Source organism: Eriocheir sinensis, unplaced genomic scaffold (genome assembly GCF_024679095.1).
Source record: "Eriocheir sinensis breed Jianghai 21 unplaced genomic scaffold, ASM2467909v1 Scaffold1472, whole genome shotgun sequence".
Lineage (NCBI taxonomy): Eukaryota > Metazoa > Arthropoda > Malacostraca > Decapoda > Varunidae > Eriocheir > Eriocheir sinensis.
The window spans coordinates 50,001-68,343 of record NW_026110820.1 but is presented as its reverse complement, the minus strand read 5'-3'; the positions used below and the strand labels follow the sequence as shown (position 1 = coordinate 68,343).

Genomic DNA, 18,343 nt, shown 5'->3' with positions numbered 1-18,343 from the left:
CTCATATATGATAATAAAGGTGACTGATGTGTGTGAAACAAGGTGAGATGAAGTCACGAGTAAGGGAAGTGACCATTGCTACCCAGGCTGGACATGAGGGAGTGGCGGAGCTCAGGGTTTAGTTGGCTGACAGCGACTATAGTTCTGTATGACAAATGAATGGCGATGCGAAAGTTTTGTCATTACTCACAACATGGTTAGCATTAAACTCTAATCATCATCTTCTTCCTCCTTCTTCTCCTCTTTTTATTTTATTTTATTTTATTACTTCTTCATACTTAAACTTTAATCATGAACTTCTTTTCCTCCTCCTCCTCCTTCTTTTTCTCCTTTTGCTACTTCTTTCTTTCTTCTTCTTCTTACATAATTAAATCTTTCTTCATTCGTCATTCTCTCGTGGCAAGTTTTCACGGTAAATTCTTCATTATTATCATTATCATTTCTTCCCTCACACAACTTGCCATTACTATTTCATTATTTAGCATCATCATTATCTGACTTAAATATATCCTCCATTCTTCCTCGTCTTCATTATTCATTTTCATCCTCACCCTCATTAAATATTTTCTTCAGTATTCATCATAATCATCCATCATTAGCCTCCTCCTCAGCTGACACAACTTTCAAACTACAACCATTTCATAAGATACACACCCACTACCATCACCAACTGCTACCACACACCAATCCCACTGACAGCTACTCATTCAGAACAAAAAAGTAAGAGTAAAACGCTACTCCCGTCAAACACGACACGTACGATACAACCTTCAAGTATACTAGAACAACAACAGTGGCGGCAGTTTCTCGGTAGTTAGCAGAAGTTGAAGTGGCAGTAGTAAATAAAGGTGTTCCAGACAATCGTGGCAATTCCAGACATTTATGCGATTTTAAGTTTTGGAGATCAGAGCCAAAATATTGTGTGCTGTGTCTTATCGTTCTTGGGGACATAAACATTTGCTTGCATTATATATTTCTCTTGGGATGTTTGTCGCCCGTTAGCTCTTAAAAGAAGCATCAAAGGTAGATTAGAGTCATAAGCTAAGGATACAAATTTCATGGGATAGCTTTCTTGAGGTCATAAAACTTTGCTTGCATTATATATTTCTCTAAGGATATTTGTCAGCCATGAGCTCTTATAAGAAACGTTAAAAGTTGATCAGAGTTAAAAGCCTAGGACACAGTTTTTGTGATAAGCTTTTCCTTCTATTACATGCTGAGGTGAGGGCTGACTTAATACCTCAATAACTATCCAACTGGTCTGTATGGAATTGCCCAGATTGTCCTGAACCACTTAACAGCTGTAGTAGAAGCAGTAGGTGTGGTAGTAGAAGTGGTGGTGGTGTACAGCATCTCAGGGCTCCCCAATAGTCTTAGAGGAAGTACTGGTCGAAGTCACTCATGTAGTAGTTACCGCTGGCACTATCCTGGGCCTTCTTCAGCGGTAGTCCTGTCCTCCTGCAGTAGTCCTCCCAGCCACCAGTGTAGTGCCTTGACCTGGAAAAGCAGACTCAGTTACATATCACAAGACACAAGGAGACTACAAAAAGACCTTTCTATATGCTAACCTGACCCAACATATAACACAAATTTCCCTAAGCTAACCTGACCCAACATATAACACAAATTTCCCTAAGCTAACCTGACCCAACATATAACACAAATTTTCCTAACCAAACCAAACCTAATGACTTGTGTTCTCTCTCTCTCCTCTGGCAAACCTAGTCACCTGTGTTCTCTCTCTCGCTCTCCTCTGGCAAACCTAATCACTTGTGTTCTCTCTCTTCTCTGGCAAAACCTAATCACTTGTGTTCTCTCTCTCTTCTCTGGCAAACCTAATCACTTGTGTTCTCTCTCTTCTCTGGCAAACCTAATCTCTTGTGTTCTCTTTTCTCTGGCAAACCTAATCACTTGTGTTCTCTCTCTCTTCTCTGGCAAACCTAATCACTTGTGTTCTCTCTCTTCACTGGCAAACCTAATCACTTGTGTTCTCTCTCTTCACTGGCAAACCTAATCACTTGTGTTCTCTCTCTTCTCTGGCAAATCTAATCACTTGTGTTCTCTCTCTTCACTGGCAAACCTAATCACTTGTGTTCTCTCTCTTCTCTGGCAAATCTAATCACTTGTGTTCTCTCTCTCTTCTCTGCCAAACCTAATCACTTGTGTTCTCTCTTCTCTGGCAAACCTAATCACTTGTGTTCTCTCTCTCTCCACTGGCAAACCTAATCACTTGTGTTCTCTCTTCACTGGCAAACCTAATCACTTGTGTTCTCTCTCTCTTCTCTGGCAAACCTAATCACTTGTGTTCTCTCTCTCTTCTCTGGCAAACCTAATCACTTGTGTTCTCTCTCTTCACTGGCAAATCTAATCACTTGTGTTCTCTCTCTTCTCTGGCAAACCTAATCACTTGTGTTCTCTCTCTTCTCTGGCAAACCTAATCACTTGTGTTCTCTCTCTCTTCTCTGGCAAACCTAATCACTTGTGTTCTCTCTCTCTCCTCTGTCAAACCTAATCACTTGTGTTCTCTCTCTCTTCTCTGGCAAACTTAATCACTTGTGTTCTCTCTCTCTCCACTGGCAAACTGGCAATATTAGGTGGGGTTAGATACACGGGAGCTTAGGGTCAAAGGAGCTGCCTCGTACAGGCCTACTGGCTTCTTGTAGACTCCTGCATTCTTAAATCTAATCACTTGTGTTCTCTCTCTCTTCTCTGGGAAACCTAATCACTTGTGTTCTCTTTCTCTTCTCTGGCAAACCTAATCATTTGTGTTCTCTCTCTTCACTGGCAAACCTAATCACTTGTGTTCTCTCTCTTCTCTGGCAAACCTAATCACTTGTGTTCTCTCTCTCTTCTCTGGCAAACCTAATCACTTGTGTTCTCTCTCTTCTCTGGCAAACCTAATCACTTGTGTTCTCTCTCTCTCCTCTGGCAAACCTAATCACTTGTGTTCTCTCTCTCTCCTCTGGCAAACCCACTTGTGTTCTCTCTCTATTCTCTGGCAAACCTAATCATTTGTGTTCTCTCTCTATTCTCTGGCAAACCTAATCACTTGTGTTTTCTCTCTATTCTCTGGCAAACCTAATCACTTGTGTTCTCTCTATTCTCTGGCAAACCTAATCACTTGTGTTCTCTCTCTATTCTCTGGCAAACCCAATCACTTGTGTTCTCTCTCTTCTCTGGCAAACCTAATCACTTGTGTTCTCTCTCTTCTCTGGTAAATCTAATCACTTGTATTCTCTCTCTCTTCTCTGGCAAACCTAATCATTTGTGTTCTCTCCACTGGCAAACCTAATCACTTGTGTTCTCTCTCTTCACTGGCAAACCCAATCACTTGTGTTCTCTCTCTCTTTGGCAAACCTAATCACTAGAGTTCTCTCTCTCTCTCTCTTCACTGGCAAACCTAATCACTTGTGTTCTCTCTCTATTCTCTGGCAAACCTAGTCACTTGTTTTCTCTCTCTTCACAGGCACCCATCACAAAAAAATAAAAATAAAACAATAAATTGAAAGAAGAAACACCATGAAGACTAATGTGTGTTGTCTCTCTCCCCTTCAGTGTGTAAGATCAAAACCTTTCCCTAACCTAACCTAACAGCTACGTCATTGCACCCTTCCTCTATCCACCCTCCCCTCTCCTTCACCCACCCATCTCAGTCTGTGCGCTATCTCGTCCTTCAACCCTTCCTCTATCCATTCCTTCCACCCTTCCCTCCCTTTAACTCTTCTATCAATCCTTTTCACCCTCTTCAATGTCCTTCCCATCCTTCCTCCTCTCACCTCTTTAAGCCCAGTCTGTGCGTTATCTCGTCCTTCAACCCTTCCTCTATCCATTCCTTCCACCCTTCCCACCCTTTAACTCTTCTATAAATCCTTTCCACCCTCTTCAATGTCCTTCCCATCCTTCCTCCTCTCACCTCTTTAAGCCCAGTCTGTGCGTTATCTCGTCCTTCAACCCTTCCTCTATCCATTCCTTCCACCCTTCCCTCCCTTTAACTCTTCATTCAATCCTTTTCACCCTCTTCAATGTCCTTCCCATCCTTCCCCCTCTCACCTCTTTAAGCCCAGTCTGTGCGCTATCTCGTCCTTCAACCCTTCCTCTATCCATTCCTTCCACCCTCCTCTCTCTTTAACTCTTCTATAAATCCTTTCCACCCTCTTCAATGTCCTTCCCATCCTTCCTCCTCTCACCTCTTGAAGCCCAGTCTGTGCGCTATTTCGACGGCGGTGCTGGAGGCGTTGGGGCCGCGTGCGTAGAAGATAAGGTTCCTGTCCAGTTGGTGAGGCTTCTCCACCTCGTACTCCCGCACCCAATCGTCCTCGCTGAGCTGAAGGGCCGACTTGATCTTGCACACTGAAGGGGGAGAGAGAGAACACACGTTAGCCGGTTAAGTTAGGGAAAGGGGAGGAGGAAAGATGAAGGAGAATAAAGAGGTGGAGACATAAGGTGAGCTTGATTATTTATTTCTGAAAGCCATGAAAGGCCATCGAAGGAAATTAAATTCTTATCAATCTTAAAAAAAAAATCAAAACAATAACCATTCGACGATAACTAAATTGCATGTTGACGTTGGGCAGTAGAAACTTTATTGAGTCAAAAGCACGATCGAAAAGTTTGAGATGAGATGGAGCTGCCAACACCCATTTGAGGGATGACTAAGGAGAAAGAGGAAGATAGTGTCAATAATTTCATTTTGAAAACTATCAAGCCACAAAATGATCCGTTAAGCTCCCTTCAAACTGTGCTGACTTTGGGTCACGACAACCCAGCGACTTTTGGATTTGACAAGTTGGCTCCCACGCTCCAAGAATGGGGGGATGCCGGGGGAGATTTTTTGGTGTCTTGGTGTCGGATAGCATGGCTGCCGACGGTCGTCGCCTGTCTGGCCCAGTTTGGGACATTCGGCCAACTAGTTGCCAGCATGTCGGCGACATGCTGGCAATTAGTTTAGTCAGCGCTGACTACTTAATAATGATGGACTGTCGTGACGAGTCCTCGTCTAATGAGGGACGTTCGTGACAACTCAGCTCAGAAATATCGTCTAACAAGTTTTCGGGATGTTGGTGGGATACTGAATACCGTTTAGACCCAAGACTAAATATTTTTAGACGGCGACCGTCGGCCAACCAGTTCACAGTCTTGCCGAGTCGGTGATCGTTTGCGACAGTCGAATAATCGGTCGGCATAGTCGTGGTTATCGTAGACATGGCGCCATTTAAAAAAAAATGACCGTTGTTTCGCCTTGAGACTAGTTGCCAGCATGTCGCCGACATTCTGGCATCGAGTTGGCCAAATGTCCCAGACAGGCGACGACCGTCGGCAATCATACTAGCCGACACCGACACCCTCAAAATCCCACCATTCTTGGAGCGTGAGAGCCAAATTGTTGAAATTTTAATCGAAAGTCGCTGGGTGGTCGTGGTCCAGAGTCGCCACAGCGTGAGGGGGAGGTCATACGTGATAGTATCAAAGATCAGATAGTAAGCCCGTAACTGGTCTGTACCAGGTAAGACTGGTTATGAGAGAGAGAGAGAGAGAGAGAGAGAGAGAGAGAGAGAGAGAGAGAGAGAGAGAGAGAGAGCTAGGCCTACGTGATAGTATGCCCCGAAGGTCCTAACTGGTCTGTACTGGATCACACTGGTTATGGGACGTTATTTGAGAGAGAGAGCTAGGCCTATGTGATAGTATGTCCCGAAGGTCCTAACTGGTCTGTACTGGATCACACTGGTTATGGGACGTTATTTGAGAGAGAGAGAGAGAGAGAGAGAGAGAGAGAGAGAGAGAGAGAGAGAGAGAGAGAGAGAGAGAGAGAATGATGATGAGTAGCAGTAGCTAGTAGTTGTAGTAGGTGTAGCAGAAGTTCGTTACACCAGCTATACCACCACCACCGCCACCACCCTCCTAATGTCATCCCAAATAAGGTTAAGGTTGGCGCCAGACTGCCGGCGCTAAACGGCTCACTGGGACGAACACACGTTTCCTCCCCCCAAATATTACGTAACCACCACCACTAGTACAATACTACCATCAATACTATTACTACTACTACTACTACCATTACCACTGCTACTATCACTACTATTTTTTTTTTTACTACTACTACTGATAATATTACCACTGCTACTACTACTGCTACTACGGAATATAACTAAACTAGAACAACCATCTTCACTATGAAAATACACCATAGCTTGCTACTACTACTACTACTACCACCACTACCATTATTTATCTAAACAGGGAAAGGAAGGGAAGTTTGGAAAATATGAAATGAAAAGATAATAATGAAAAGGAAGTGGAATAGCTTTGAAACAATATAGTAGTAATAGTAATAGCAGTAGTAGTAGGCTAGTAGTAAAGCAGGAGGAGAATATCAAGGTTATGTCGTACGCGGAAGAATACAAAACAAATACCGTAGACTTTAGCATTTTCAAGGACACGTTAGTTCCCTATGACCCCGAGCCAGTCAGCCACTCTCTCTGGCCACCTCCTTTCCCTCCCTCTATTCTATTTTCAAACCATGCTTCCCTCCCCTATGCTCTCTCTCTCTCTCTCTCTCTCTCTCTCTCTCCGCTATCTTTATGCCTTTTCTCTCAATTTCTTCTTCGTCTTCATTCTTTCCTTCCTTTCTTTGTTTCTATTTAAATTTTTTTATTTCCTCCTTTAAACCTTACCTCTTTTTTGTATCTATATATACGAGAGAGAGAGAGAGAGAGGGGGGGGGGTGAATGGTGATATACTGGTTTGGTGGGATTGGTAACGTGTTCTCTCTCTCTCTCTCTCTCTCTCTCTCTCTCTCTCTCATGACACGCCCTGACCCTCCCCAAACGAGAGAGACACAACGTAATTTAATCCTCTTATTCTTCTTCCTTCTCCTCATCCTCAATATGTGACTTGTTAGGCTTCTCAGATTCCTCTCTCTCTCTCTCTCTCTCTCTGATTCATTCTCTTTAACTCTTCTACCTCGTTCGTTGGTCTTCTGACGCTGTTTTCTCCTTTATCTTTCTCTTATCTCTTCACTTCTAGATCATTCCACCACTTTAGCGACTGATTACCGCCTATCTACATTTTCTTCGTCTCTTTTTTTCGTTGTTATTAATGTCAACTTCTTTACTTTTTCTTGTTTCTTCTTGTTCTTCCTCTACATATCATTCAACAGCAACCATTATTCACTTTTATCATTATACTCAAACCTTTTTTAAGATCCCAACATTTTCTTCGTCTTTTTTTTCGTTATTATTAATGTCAACTTCTTCACTTTTTCTTGTTTCTCCTAGTTCTTCCTCTAAACTTCATTCAACAGCAACCATTATCACCATTATCATTATACTCAAACCCTTTTTAAGATCCCAAGCATTAACTTCCGTATTTCAAGCTCTACTATGCTAAATAAAATTATGAGTTATTACCAAATCAAAAAACAGAAGCAGCATCTAAACGGTGTCACCCCTTCGTTAAAATTCCATAACACACTTTACTTCCCATTACCTTATTTTTATTGGCCTGTTTGCGACATAAGCTTACTGACAGAAGGAATTTAAACGTTAGATAAAGCCATTAACCCATAAAAAGTGGTTCACAGAAAGCTCACTAAATGGGGTATGGCTGACTTATATGTTGGAACTGATGATAAGGGAATGGCTGAGGAAGGGTAAACTTGTAATATAATGGTTAATCACTTCCATAGTCACGTTTTGCATCCCTAGAACACACACACACATACATACACACAAAGCATTCCTTGTGTTGATAAACATTTCACTAAATCATACAGTAAGAGGAAGGAAAAACCCGAAAGAGGCAGACACTTATTTTAACAAGATGAAATACAGGCGAGGAGGAAGAGGAAGAGGAGAAACCTTGTGCGACATAACCCAATCACGCATTACTGCATTGTTGCCAACACCCCACTTCTGCACTACCCTTCCTTCAGCCTCCTAACCTGCCTGCCTGCCTTTCAGTCCACCCATCTACCTAAATATCTATTTACCTACATACTTACCTTCTTGTCTCCCTCCCTCCCAACCCACCGAATTACAAACCTACCTACCTACATATCTATTTATCTAGCTATCTACCTACTTGCCTACATATCTACCTACCTATCTGTGTGCTTGCCTCCCTCGCTACCTTCCTCCTTGTTTACCTACTATCCATATCAGACCCTATGACATACCGTTTTTCGCAAATATCTTTCAAACGAAGACTCGGATCAGCATGGGACTTTGGCACAGATTGTTTCACACACTCCGCTAATTTTTGACGCTATTGTGCCAGATGCGGTTAATTATGAAGTTTACTCATGACTGTGATGGCAAAACCTGCGTGAGCCACTTACTCATTCGAACAGGTGAGGCGTGACGTATATCCACCACCTACCTCCACCCCTGGCTTCCCCTACTCCCATCCCTCCCTTTCCCTCCCTCCTTCTCCCCCATACCTCCCCCCCACCCCTCTCTCTCTGTGGACATGCGATGTGAAGCGTTGCACACATATGACTTGTCTACAATGGCGGATAACTCGAAAGTATATGCAAAGTATGGTCTGGTGTTTTATGCACACGACCCTGATTCCTGTTCCAGCGTAACTGAATGTTGCTTAAGTGCTGTATGAGGTTTGTTTGGCAATTATACAACCATTGAAAGTTGTACGAGTATGTGACCCTCCTTCCCACAGGTTACGTTGAGCGTATGATGGGATGAAGCACGTAGCTGACGCTTGATAATTTATAGGAAATCGCGTAAGAGACGGAAAGGAATAACGGTGGAATTGAAGCGGGAATTCATTGCAGAGTAAAAACGTGAAACGAAATTGGAGAAATATATGAATAATTTATTCTGATGTTAGGAAAAGACTGCCATACGCTGTGTTCATGTAGATATGTTAAAAAGTCATAGCACACAAGAATAGACAGCGAGTACATGACGGGTGGATTAATAATGTAAGTAACTGACCACATAGGCTGTTACTTCAACATTCATCACCATCGACAAACAGGTCATCCTCGTCATCACTATTGATGCTGATGCAGACGGGATATAATTTCTATTTATCTGCCATTAATTCAAGTCATACGTGTGCATGGATTCATATCTCGTGTACAGCACAAGTGTTTGTGGGAGAGAGAGAGAGAGAGAGAGAGAGAGAGAGAGAGAGAGAGAGAGAGAGAGAGAGAGGGGGGGGGGGGGAGAAGAGGGGAGAAAGAGGGCAGGGGGAGAGAGTGCGGGGGAGAAGGAGGGATGGAAAGGGAAGGATGGGAGTAGGGGAAGCCAGGGGTGGGAGAACATAAGAACATACATAAGAACGCAGGAGTCTACAAGAAGCCGGTAGGCCTGTACGAGGCAGCTCCTTTGACCCTAAGCTCCCGTGTATCTAACCCCACCTAATATCGCTGTCCATGAATTTATCTAATCAATTTTTGAATGTGACAATTGTATTGGCACTCACCACATGACTGCTAAGCCTATTCCACTCATCCACCACCCTGTTAGTAAACCAATTTTTGCCTATGTCCCTGTTGAATCTGAATTTATCTAGTTTAAACCCATTACTTCGTGTCCTACCCGGTTCTCTTACCAATAAAACCTTCTGAATATCTCCCTTATTAAAGCCCTTCATCCATTTATAAACCTCGATCATGTCTCCACGCACCCTTCGCCTTTCTAGAGAATGCAAGTTTAACTGTTTGAGTCTTTCCTCGTATGGCAAGTTTCTCAACCCCTGAATCATCTTAGTCATCCTCCTCTGCACCGATTCTAACATTTTGATATCCATTCTATAGTAAGGTGACCAGAACTGAACCGCATAGTCAAGATGAGGTCTAACTAATGCTAAATATAGTTTGAGTGGCTCACGCAGGTTTTGCCATCACGCTCATGAGTAAACGCCATAATTAACCGCATCTGGCATTGCACAATAGCGACAAAAATTAGCGGAGTGTGTGAAACAATCTGTGCCAAAGTCCCATGCTGATCCGAGTCTTCGTTTGAAAGATATTTGCGAAAAACGGCATGTCATAGGGTCTGATATGGATAGTAGCTGCTTGCCCATCACAGCGTGGCAACGCAGACAGCTGACCTATATTCTAATCAGAAGGGATAACAGTAAACCAGGACAGCAATGCGTTTCATGGCTAAGGCAGAGATAGGCTGATAAACAGGCGGGAAGGACAAATCTTAGGTGACCTTATCAAGGTGGGGCAAGGTAAGGTTTGGCTAAGTTGGGTTCGGTTTGGTTTGGCTGGGATAGGTAAGGTTTGTTTGGGATAGGTTAGGTAAGGTTAAGTTTGGTTAGGTTAGGATAGAATAGGGTTTGGTAAGGCTTGGTTGGGACAAATTTGGTAAGGTTAGGTTTGGTTGGGTTAGGTATGGTTTGGTTGGGACAAGTTATGTAAAGTTTGGTTTGGTTAGGTTGCCATATCTGGTTGGGTTTGGTAAGGTTTGTTTAGGTTAAGTTAGGTAAGGTTAGGATAAGTTAGGTCTGGCTGGATTAGGTTAGCTTTCGTTTGGCTAGAATGTTAGATTGGACTAGGAGTGCTTGGGTTGGGTTAGGTTTGGTTGGGAGAAGCTAGGTAAGGCTAAGTTTGGTTAGGTTAGAATAGGTTAGGTTAGCTTTCGTCTGGCTAGGATGTTAGGTTAGACTAGGATTGCTTGGGTTGCTTTAGATTTGGTTGGGACAAGCTAGGTAAGGCTAGGTTTGGTTAGGTTAGGATAGGTCTGGTTGGGTTAGTTTAGCTTTGACTCGGCTAAGATAAATTAGGTTGGTAGGATAAGATTAAGTCCTTTCCTTCCTTTCTTCCTTCAGTCCTTATATTTTGATTTATTAAGTGTATTAGACGGAAGGATGAACACTGACCAGAAAGTGTAATGAGAATAGCAAAAATAAATGTAAAGAGGAGAGTGAGGATGAAGTGTAGAAGTGCAGAGGTGTGAAAGTGGTTTGCTAAGTGTATTACATAAGGGAAACAAAAATAAAAGAAGGTCGAGTCGCCATAGAACATATGATCTAGGTCACCCGTACACCGCACTCACTACACCCCCCGCCAACCTCCTTCACTACGGACAAGGACAAATAAACAAACTGACACACACACACACACACACGAAAGTTAGGTTAAGTAAGTCACCCTGAACGATGTGGGTCAAGATTTGGGAAGTGACGAGGAAGTATGAACACACTCCTAACACAAAAAAGAAGCAACAAAAAATAGAAGCAAAGAAGAAAATAGGTCAATAAGATGCTCCGCCACACCTGCCCTTCGTTACCTGTCCTTTTGTTTACCTGTTTACCTCCACACCTTTACTGGGTCATTAATAGTTTGCTCTGGCTACACTGTCAACGGCACGGATTATAATTTAGCGATGAGGAAAGGATTAAGAGGAGGAAATAGAAAACGAGGAGAAGGATATATAAGGATAAAAAAGGTGACACATCGGAAAGAAGAGGAAAGGAAGAATGGTAGGAAAATGATATGAGTGGTAAAAAGAAAGACGGAAGGAAGAAGGGAAGGAGGGAGAGTGGATGAGAGTGATACAGTGGATAGAAGAAAGTGTATGTGTAAAAAAAAAAGTGTAAAGGAGGGAAAGAGGAAGGTGGAGAAATGAGAAGAGGTAAAGAGAAAGAAGGAAGAGGAGGGAGAGTGTACGAGAGTGATACAAAGGATGGAAGAAAGTGTACGAGAGTGAAGCAGTATAAAGGGGGGGAAAAAGGAGGTAAGAAGAAAGAAGAATAAAAGGGGAAAAGAAAGGAAGAAGGGAGAGTGGAAGAGGAAAGGAATAAAGTGGAGGGAAGAAAGTTTTGAGATGAAATTAGGGCTTTTCTTTTTCTTTCACGCTTCCTCCTCCTCCTCCTCCTGGGTTTAGCCTGCCAAGCACATGATCAGCTGCTAACGGGCGTAAACAATCCCCCCCCCCCCTCTCTCTCTCTCAGTAAAATCATTAAACAGCAAAATCGTGTGTGTGTATGTGTGTGTGTGTGTGTGTGAGAGAGAGAGAGAGAGAGAGAGAGAGAGAGATGGCGGGTCGATGGGAACAGACGAAGGAAGGGACGGGAAGGGATGGGAAAGGGAGAGAGAGGGGATGGGAGGACGTGAAGGGAGATGGGTTGGAGGGTAAGTGACCTTCGAAAAATTGTATAACAGCACCCTTCACACACACACACACACACACACACACACACACACAGCCTTCGGTAGTACTTTTAAGATAACGGTTGGCTGTGATTCAAATTCTCTCTCTCTCTCTCTCTCTCTCTCTCTCTCTCTCTGTAAGATATGGATTGATGACGTGGAGAGGAGAAGGAAGAGAAGGATGGACAAAGAGAGGAAGGAGGTAGGTTAGTGACAAAGGGAGGATATGGAGGAGGAGGAGGTTATGTAAGCAGCCGTTGCCTAGTTACGCCTCCCTCCCCTCCCCTCTGGCGCAACAATTCCCTATAACCCCTTCCTCCTATACTACTGCTACTATTTCTACTGCTGCTACTACTACTATTACTCCTACTACTATACTACCGCCACTACAACTACTATTCGTTCTTTTTGGTCCATCAGGTTAAGTTAAATTAATATCAAGAACAGGTAATAATAATAATAATAATAATAATAATAATAATAATAATAAACCGTGCGATCTCTCCCAACAAAACAAGAGAACAAAGTAAACGCAGAGAGAGAGAGAGAGAGAGAGAGTCACGCCGTTCTGTCTGGTTTGCAACTGCTTCTGCGATCAATACTACGGACCCAGTGACTTCAGAGAGAGAGAGAGAGAGAGAGAGAGAGAGAGAGAGAGAGAGGGGCGGCGGAGGAGTGTTATGTAAGCAATGTTGCCAAGTTATTAGAAGCTGGCATCAGACTAGACCTTCGTTTTTTTCTTCTCTCGTGGCTTGCTGAGTGCAGAACATACCTATTTTGCAGACCTACATATCATCAACCTTGCAAGTGATTTTCTTGTTTTATTTTGTACCCCGTTAGGACGAAGAGCAGCTCGTGGGGTGGCCAGCAAAGTGTTCAGTTGTAAATAAAGAAAACCTGGCGCCCGCAAACTGTGTACTTGTTTTATCTGATACCTTTCCTCTCAACGGTGCGATGTGGGATTTCTTTGTTCTATGTTGGTTAATCAATTGTTTGTCTGTCTGCCTGCTTGTCTGTCTGTCTGTCTGGAAGTGGTAATAGTGCACTATTTTTAATTAATAATATTTGTTATAGTGGTAGTAGTTGCAGAATAGTAGTAGAAAGCGCAATAATGGTAACGATAACAGCTGTATGAGGAAGAAGAAAACATAAGTACCATAGTAGTGTAAGTAGCAGGGTGGTGGTGGTGGTGGTAGTGGTGGTAGTTGAAGGGTGGTGGTGATAGTGGTGGTGGTGGTAGTAGCAGGGTGGTGGTGGTGGTGGCAGGGTGGTAGTGGTGGTAGCAGCAGGGTGGTGGTGGTGGTGATAGTAGTAGTGATGGTGGTGGTGGCAGCGGGGGCAGTGACCTATTGGGGTGGGTCATGGTTACTGCGCAGGGTGACTATATCTGTGTCGACATCAGGAGAAAGGTGAAAAAAGGTGTCTTGTTGCCATACATACTCTGCTGCCACAAGTCACTCCTGCCACAAATGCCATATTCCTTGCCATATATCATTTAATCAATTGTAATAGACTTGCCAAACATCTTTATACAGTACTCCTACTACTACAACTACTACTATTTCTACTGTAATTTTTGTATTGTTGAATCGTTTTGATCAGCTTACTTTGGATTCACAAGGGAACGCGGAAGGCCGACACTGACAAGATTAGCAAACAATACGTGGACCGTCCTCACCGGCTTACATCTTGATCAGGTTTTCGTCAATAATTATAATTCTGGATGTGCCACTATCGCGCGCGCACGCACACACACACACACACACACACACACACACACACACACACACACTGACAAAGCATAGTAATCAGTTTCTATTTGTTGTTTTATTTCGGATGTCCAATAAAACAAATATATAACAAACAGCCTTTACTTAAACACATCAGTTACTACAGGAGAGAGAGAGAGAGAGAGAGAGAGAGAGAGAGAGAGAGAGAGAGAGAGAGAGAGAGAGAGAGAGAGAGAGAGAGAGTCATGCATCACCTCTGCTCAGTACTGTGCTTGCAGCTTTGCCAGATCAATACCTAACGAACTCAAACACACAAGCAGGAGGAGGAGGAGGGAGGGAGAAAGGAGAGGAGGAATGACAGGAGGAAATAGGGAGAGAAGAGAATACGAAGGTGGGAATAGGGAAAGGCAGATGAGTGGGAGGGAAATTCTGTACTAGGAAGGCAAGGAAAGAGAAGGGGGGAGGGGAAACGAGAGGAAAGGCAACGCACAAGTTTAAAAAGAGAGGAAGAGGCGGCGGCGGCGGCGGCGGAGGAGGGGAACAGGAGGAAGGTAAACACAGCTTTAAGTGGGGGCGAAAAAGGAGGAGGAGGAGGGGTTAACTGTTTTGGGGGTGCCGCGTGTAAACGGCTGGCGAGTGGTGGTGGTGGTGGTGGTGAAGGGAGGAGGAGGAGATGGTGGTAGTAAAGGGATTTGGTGAAGATAGACGACTACTAGTACTATTACTACTATTAAAAGTAATAATACTACTTATGCTTTTTTTTCTTTTGATTTGTTGTTTTCACGCAGTTATAGATGTAGTAGTAGCACCTTTTTAGAAGCAGTAATATAAATTGTAGTAGTAGTAGTGGCAGCAAATACAACTTAAGAAAGAGGAGAGGACTGGAGAGCTGGAAGAAAGGGAGGAAAAAGACGATGAAAAGGAAGGAAAACAGGAGGAATAAGGAGGGGCGAGAAGAGATGAAAAGATAAATGAGGCGAAGAAACGAATGAAGAGGACTAATGATTGATACGGAGGGAAAAAATGAGAGAGAGAGAGAGAGAGAGAGAGAGAGAGAGAGAGAGAGAGAGAGAGAGAGAGAGAGAGAGAGAAAAGTAGCTAGGCAACGGTTGGTTACATACTTCCTATTCCTGGGCCTACGCCACCTCCTCCTCCTCCTCCTTCTTTTTGTCCACCCTTCTCTTCCTCCCCAACTCGTGCAGAGAGAGAGAGAGAGAGAGGTCTGGTCCACCGTGGTCTGCTGTACTGTGCTTAGAACTTTGCGGCATCAAGACAACGTAGCCTACCTAGTGACCCGAGCAGGAAGAGGAGGAAACATGGAAAGACGCCCAACACATAGCCTATCAGGGCCCGTTACGAGGATGCCCGCTCTGGCGTTCGTCGCTTCGAGTGAGAACGGATACTGTACATCAAGGACTTCAAGACCTAAATGAAGTCTCGCAAGTGTCGCGTCTCTTTCTTGCATAAAAAGGCTGAGTCGTTCTTCACACGCCTGACTCCTCGAAGGTGGAACCATTTTCTTTAAAGACCCCACAAGGAATATGCAGTGCAGGGATAGGTGGTGTAAGTGGCAGGAAAGGTGGGAGGAAATAGGGGGAGGGGAGGAATTACGGAGGATGGGAGAGGGAGAGGCAATATGAAGGGAGGGAAAAGGGGAGAGATGAGAGAATACAGAGGATGGGAGAGGCAGAGGAGAGAGAAAAAAAAGGGAGGGAAGGGAATAGGAGGAAGAGGGAATAGAAAAAGAAGGGAGGGAAGAAGGGAGAGGATGGAATAGGGAGGGAGGAAGAGGGAGAGGCAGATGAGACGGACTGAGGAGGGAGTGAAAAAGGGAGAGGGGGGGGGGCAACGAGAGGTCAGGCAACGCATACATAAGTTTAGCGAGGAGGAGGAGGAGGGGAAGGAGAAGGGGGGGGGGGGGGGAGGAGGGGTTAAATGTTTTTGGGGGTGCCACGTGTGACCCATTGGCCGGTGGTGGCGGTGGCGTAGGTAGGTTACTGCGCATGGGCGGACAAGATGGCTGCTGTTATTGTTACTTTCCTGCCAATGCTTTTTTTTTATTTTATTGTAAGAGAAAGTGTGGGTGTGGGGGGGGGTGAGTAACAGTAGTAGTCGTAGTAGTAGTGGGGTCAATAATAGTCGTAGTAGTAGTAGCAGTAGTCGTAGTAGTAGTGGCAGTAGTAGGGTCAATAACAGTCGTAGTAATAGTAGCAGTAGTCGTAGTAGTAGTGCAGTAGTAGGATCAATAATAGTCGTAGTAATAGTAGCAGTAGTCGTAGTAGTAGTGGCAGTAGTAGGGTTAATAATAGTCGTAGTAATAGTAGCAGTAGTCGTAGTAGTGGGATCAATAATAGTCGTAGTAATAGTAGCAGTAGTCGTAGTAGTAGTGGCAGTAGTAGGGTCAATAATAGTCGTAGTAATAGTAGCAGTAGTCGTAGTAGTGGGATCAATAATAGTCGTAGTAATAGTAGCAGTAGTCGTAGTAGTAGTAGGGTCAATAATAGTCGTAGTAATAGTAGCAGTAGTCGTAGTAGTAGTGGCAGTAGTAGGGTCAATAATAGTCGTAGTAATAGTAGCAGTAGTCGTAGTAGTGGCAGTAGTAGGGTCAATAATAGTCGTAGTAATAGTAGCAGTAGTCGTAGTAGTAGTGGCAGTAGTAGGATCAATAATAGTCGAAGTAGTCGTAGTAGTAGTGCAGTAGTAGGGTCAATAATAGTCGTAGTAATAGTAGCAGTAGTCGTAGTAGTGGCAGTAGTAGGGTCAATAATAGTCGTAGTAATAGTAGCAGTAGTCGTAGTAGTAGTGGCAGTAGTAGGATCAATAATAGTCGTAGTAATAGTAGCAGTAGTCGTAGTAGTAGTGGCAGTAGTAGGGCCAATAATAGTCGTAGTAGTAGTGGCAGTAGTAGGGTCAATAATAGTCGTAGTAATAGTAGCAGTAGTCGTAGTAGTAGTGGCAGTAGTAGGGTCAATAATAGTCGTAGTAGAAAGTCAGCGAGGCGGGCAAAACTAAGGAAAGGTCACCCTGCATCTCGGTAACAAGTGGACCAAGGCTTGTATGGATCTGAGGAAAGGTCGAACTGTGCCTGGTAATCCTGGAGGTGTTTCAGTGTATCTATAATAACCTGTAACCCGTAACACTGAATCTATAATAACCTGCAACCTGTAACACTGTATCAATAGCTTGCAACCTGTAACACTATTTATAATAACCTAAGAGAGAAGTGCTGCTGTAACATTGCCTTCACATTCCCCCCTCAAATACATTTTCATCGTGCCCCCTACCTATGCCCCCCCCCCAACCCCACACACACAAAAAAAAAAAGTGGTTTCGATTAACTTAACAATGATCATGACTCCCACCCCTTCCTCCTCCTTCATCTAATTATTACATTTCGTTATTTTTTCTTCTGATTAATTCGCAAAAAAAAATAAATAAATAAATAAATAATAATAATAATAATAATAATGAACTATCTACTCTCATTCTCCAGACCGTCAACGAGGTTACACACACACACAAGCACGCACGCACACCTGTACCCAAACACAAAAACACAAGTCATGCACAAACACCGACCTACGAACACACAGGATGCGCAGTACTTCGTCCGCCCTGGTGAGTGTGTGTGTGTGTGTGTGTGTGTGTGTGTGTGTTCGTACCCTGCACGTGGAGTTCACCCTACCCCCCTTTGAGAGAGAGAGAGAGAGAGAGAGAGAGAGAGAGAGAGAGAGAGAGAGAGAGAGAGAGAGAGAGAGAGAGAGAGAGGGGTCGATGGTCAGAAGGGAAGTTTGGGTGTGGGTGGAGGAGGAGGAGGAAATGTATGGACCGGAAGAGGAAAGGAAGGAAAATAAGAGACGATGGTGGGAGAATTTTGGAATAGGAAAAATGAAAGGGAAGATGAGAAGGGAAAGGAAAATATAAGGGGGGAGGAGGGGGAAGTAGTATTTGTAGGAGGAGGAGAAGGAGGCGGAGGAAGAGGTCAGGCAAGTTAGGTTAAGGTGAGAGATGGTGAGGAAGGGAAGGAGAAGAGGGAGAGGTGGGTGAATGGTGAGGAAGGGAAAGGGAGAGGATGTATAGTGTAAAAGGGGGGAAAGGAAGGGAAGATAATGGAAGAGGGAAGAGGAAAGAAGGGGAAAAGGGAAGAGGACAGAAGGGGAATGAGGATGAGGAAAGAAGAGGAAAGAAGGAAGGGGAGGAGGGAGAGAAAAAAAGGGGAAGGGGGAAGAAAAAGGAATTATAGGAGGGAGGAAGGGAAGGAGATGGGAAGGAAAAGGAAAAAGAGGAAGGTGGCAGGAAAACGGAAAATAGGAAAGGGGAGGGAAAGGAAAGGAAAGGAGAGAGAGAGAATTTCGAAAGCTGGGGGAAACATAAATACTAGCCTACTACTACTACTACCACTACTACTACTACCACCACTACTACTACTACTACTACTACTACCACCACCACCACTGCTGCTGCTGCAATTGTTTTCACCATCTCTATT

General features: G+C 43.9%; 1 protein-coding gene and 1 long non-coding RNA gene across 12 annotated transcripts in view; both read right to left on the bottom strand.

Annotated features, from left to right (window-relative positions):
* Positions 1-306: 306 nt before the first annotated feature.
* LOC126990175 (uncharacterized) overlaps positions 307-18,343 on the bottom strand; it is a 53,039-nt gene continuing 35,002 nt past the window's right edge. For all 3 annotated transcript variants that reach the window (XM_050848729.1, XM_050848730.1, XM_050848731.1), the window contains 2 exons: positions 4,188-4,350; positions 307-1,497 (listed from right to left, as the gene is read on the bottom strand). In XM_050848729.1, the coding sequence (XP_050704686.1) occupies positions 1,374-1,497; positions 4,188-4,350 (287 nt within the window). In that variant the 3' untranslated portion in view covers positions 307-1,373. The remainder of the gene's footprint in view (positions 1,498-4,187; positions 4,351-18,343) is intronic.
* LOC126990176 (uncharacterized) lies at positions 1,504-4,181 on the bottom strand. 9 transcript variants are annotated; one of them, XR_007744098.1, is made up of 5 exons: positions 4,051-4,181; positions 2,863-3,913; positions 2,256-2,825; positions 1,904-1,940; positions 1,504-1,762 (listed from the first exon to the last, which is right to left on the bottom strand). It is a non-coding gene; the product is annotated as an uncharacterized LOC126990176 (long non-coding RNA). The 9 variants fall into 9 exon arrangements; XR_007744097.1 differs by having other exon boundaries at positions 2,256-2,862; positions 2,898-3,913; XR_007744099.1 differs by having other exon boundaries at positions 2,256-2,862; positions 3,114-3,913.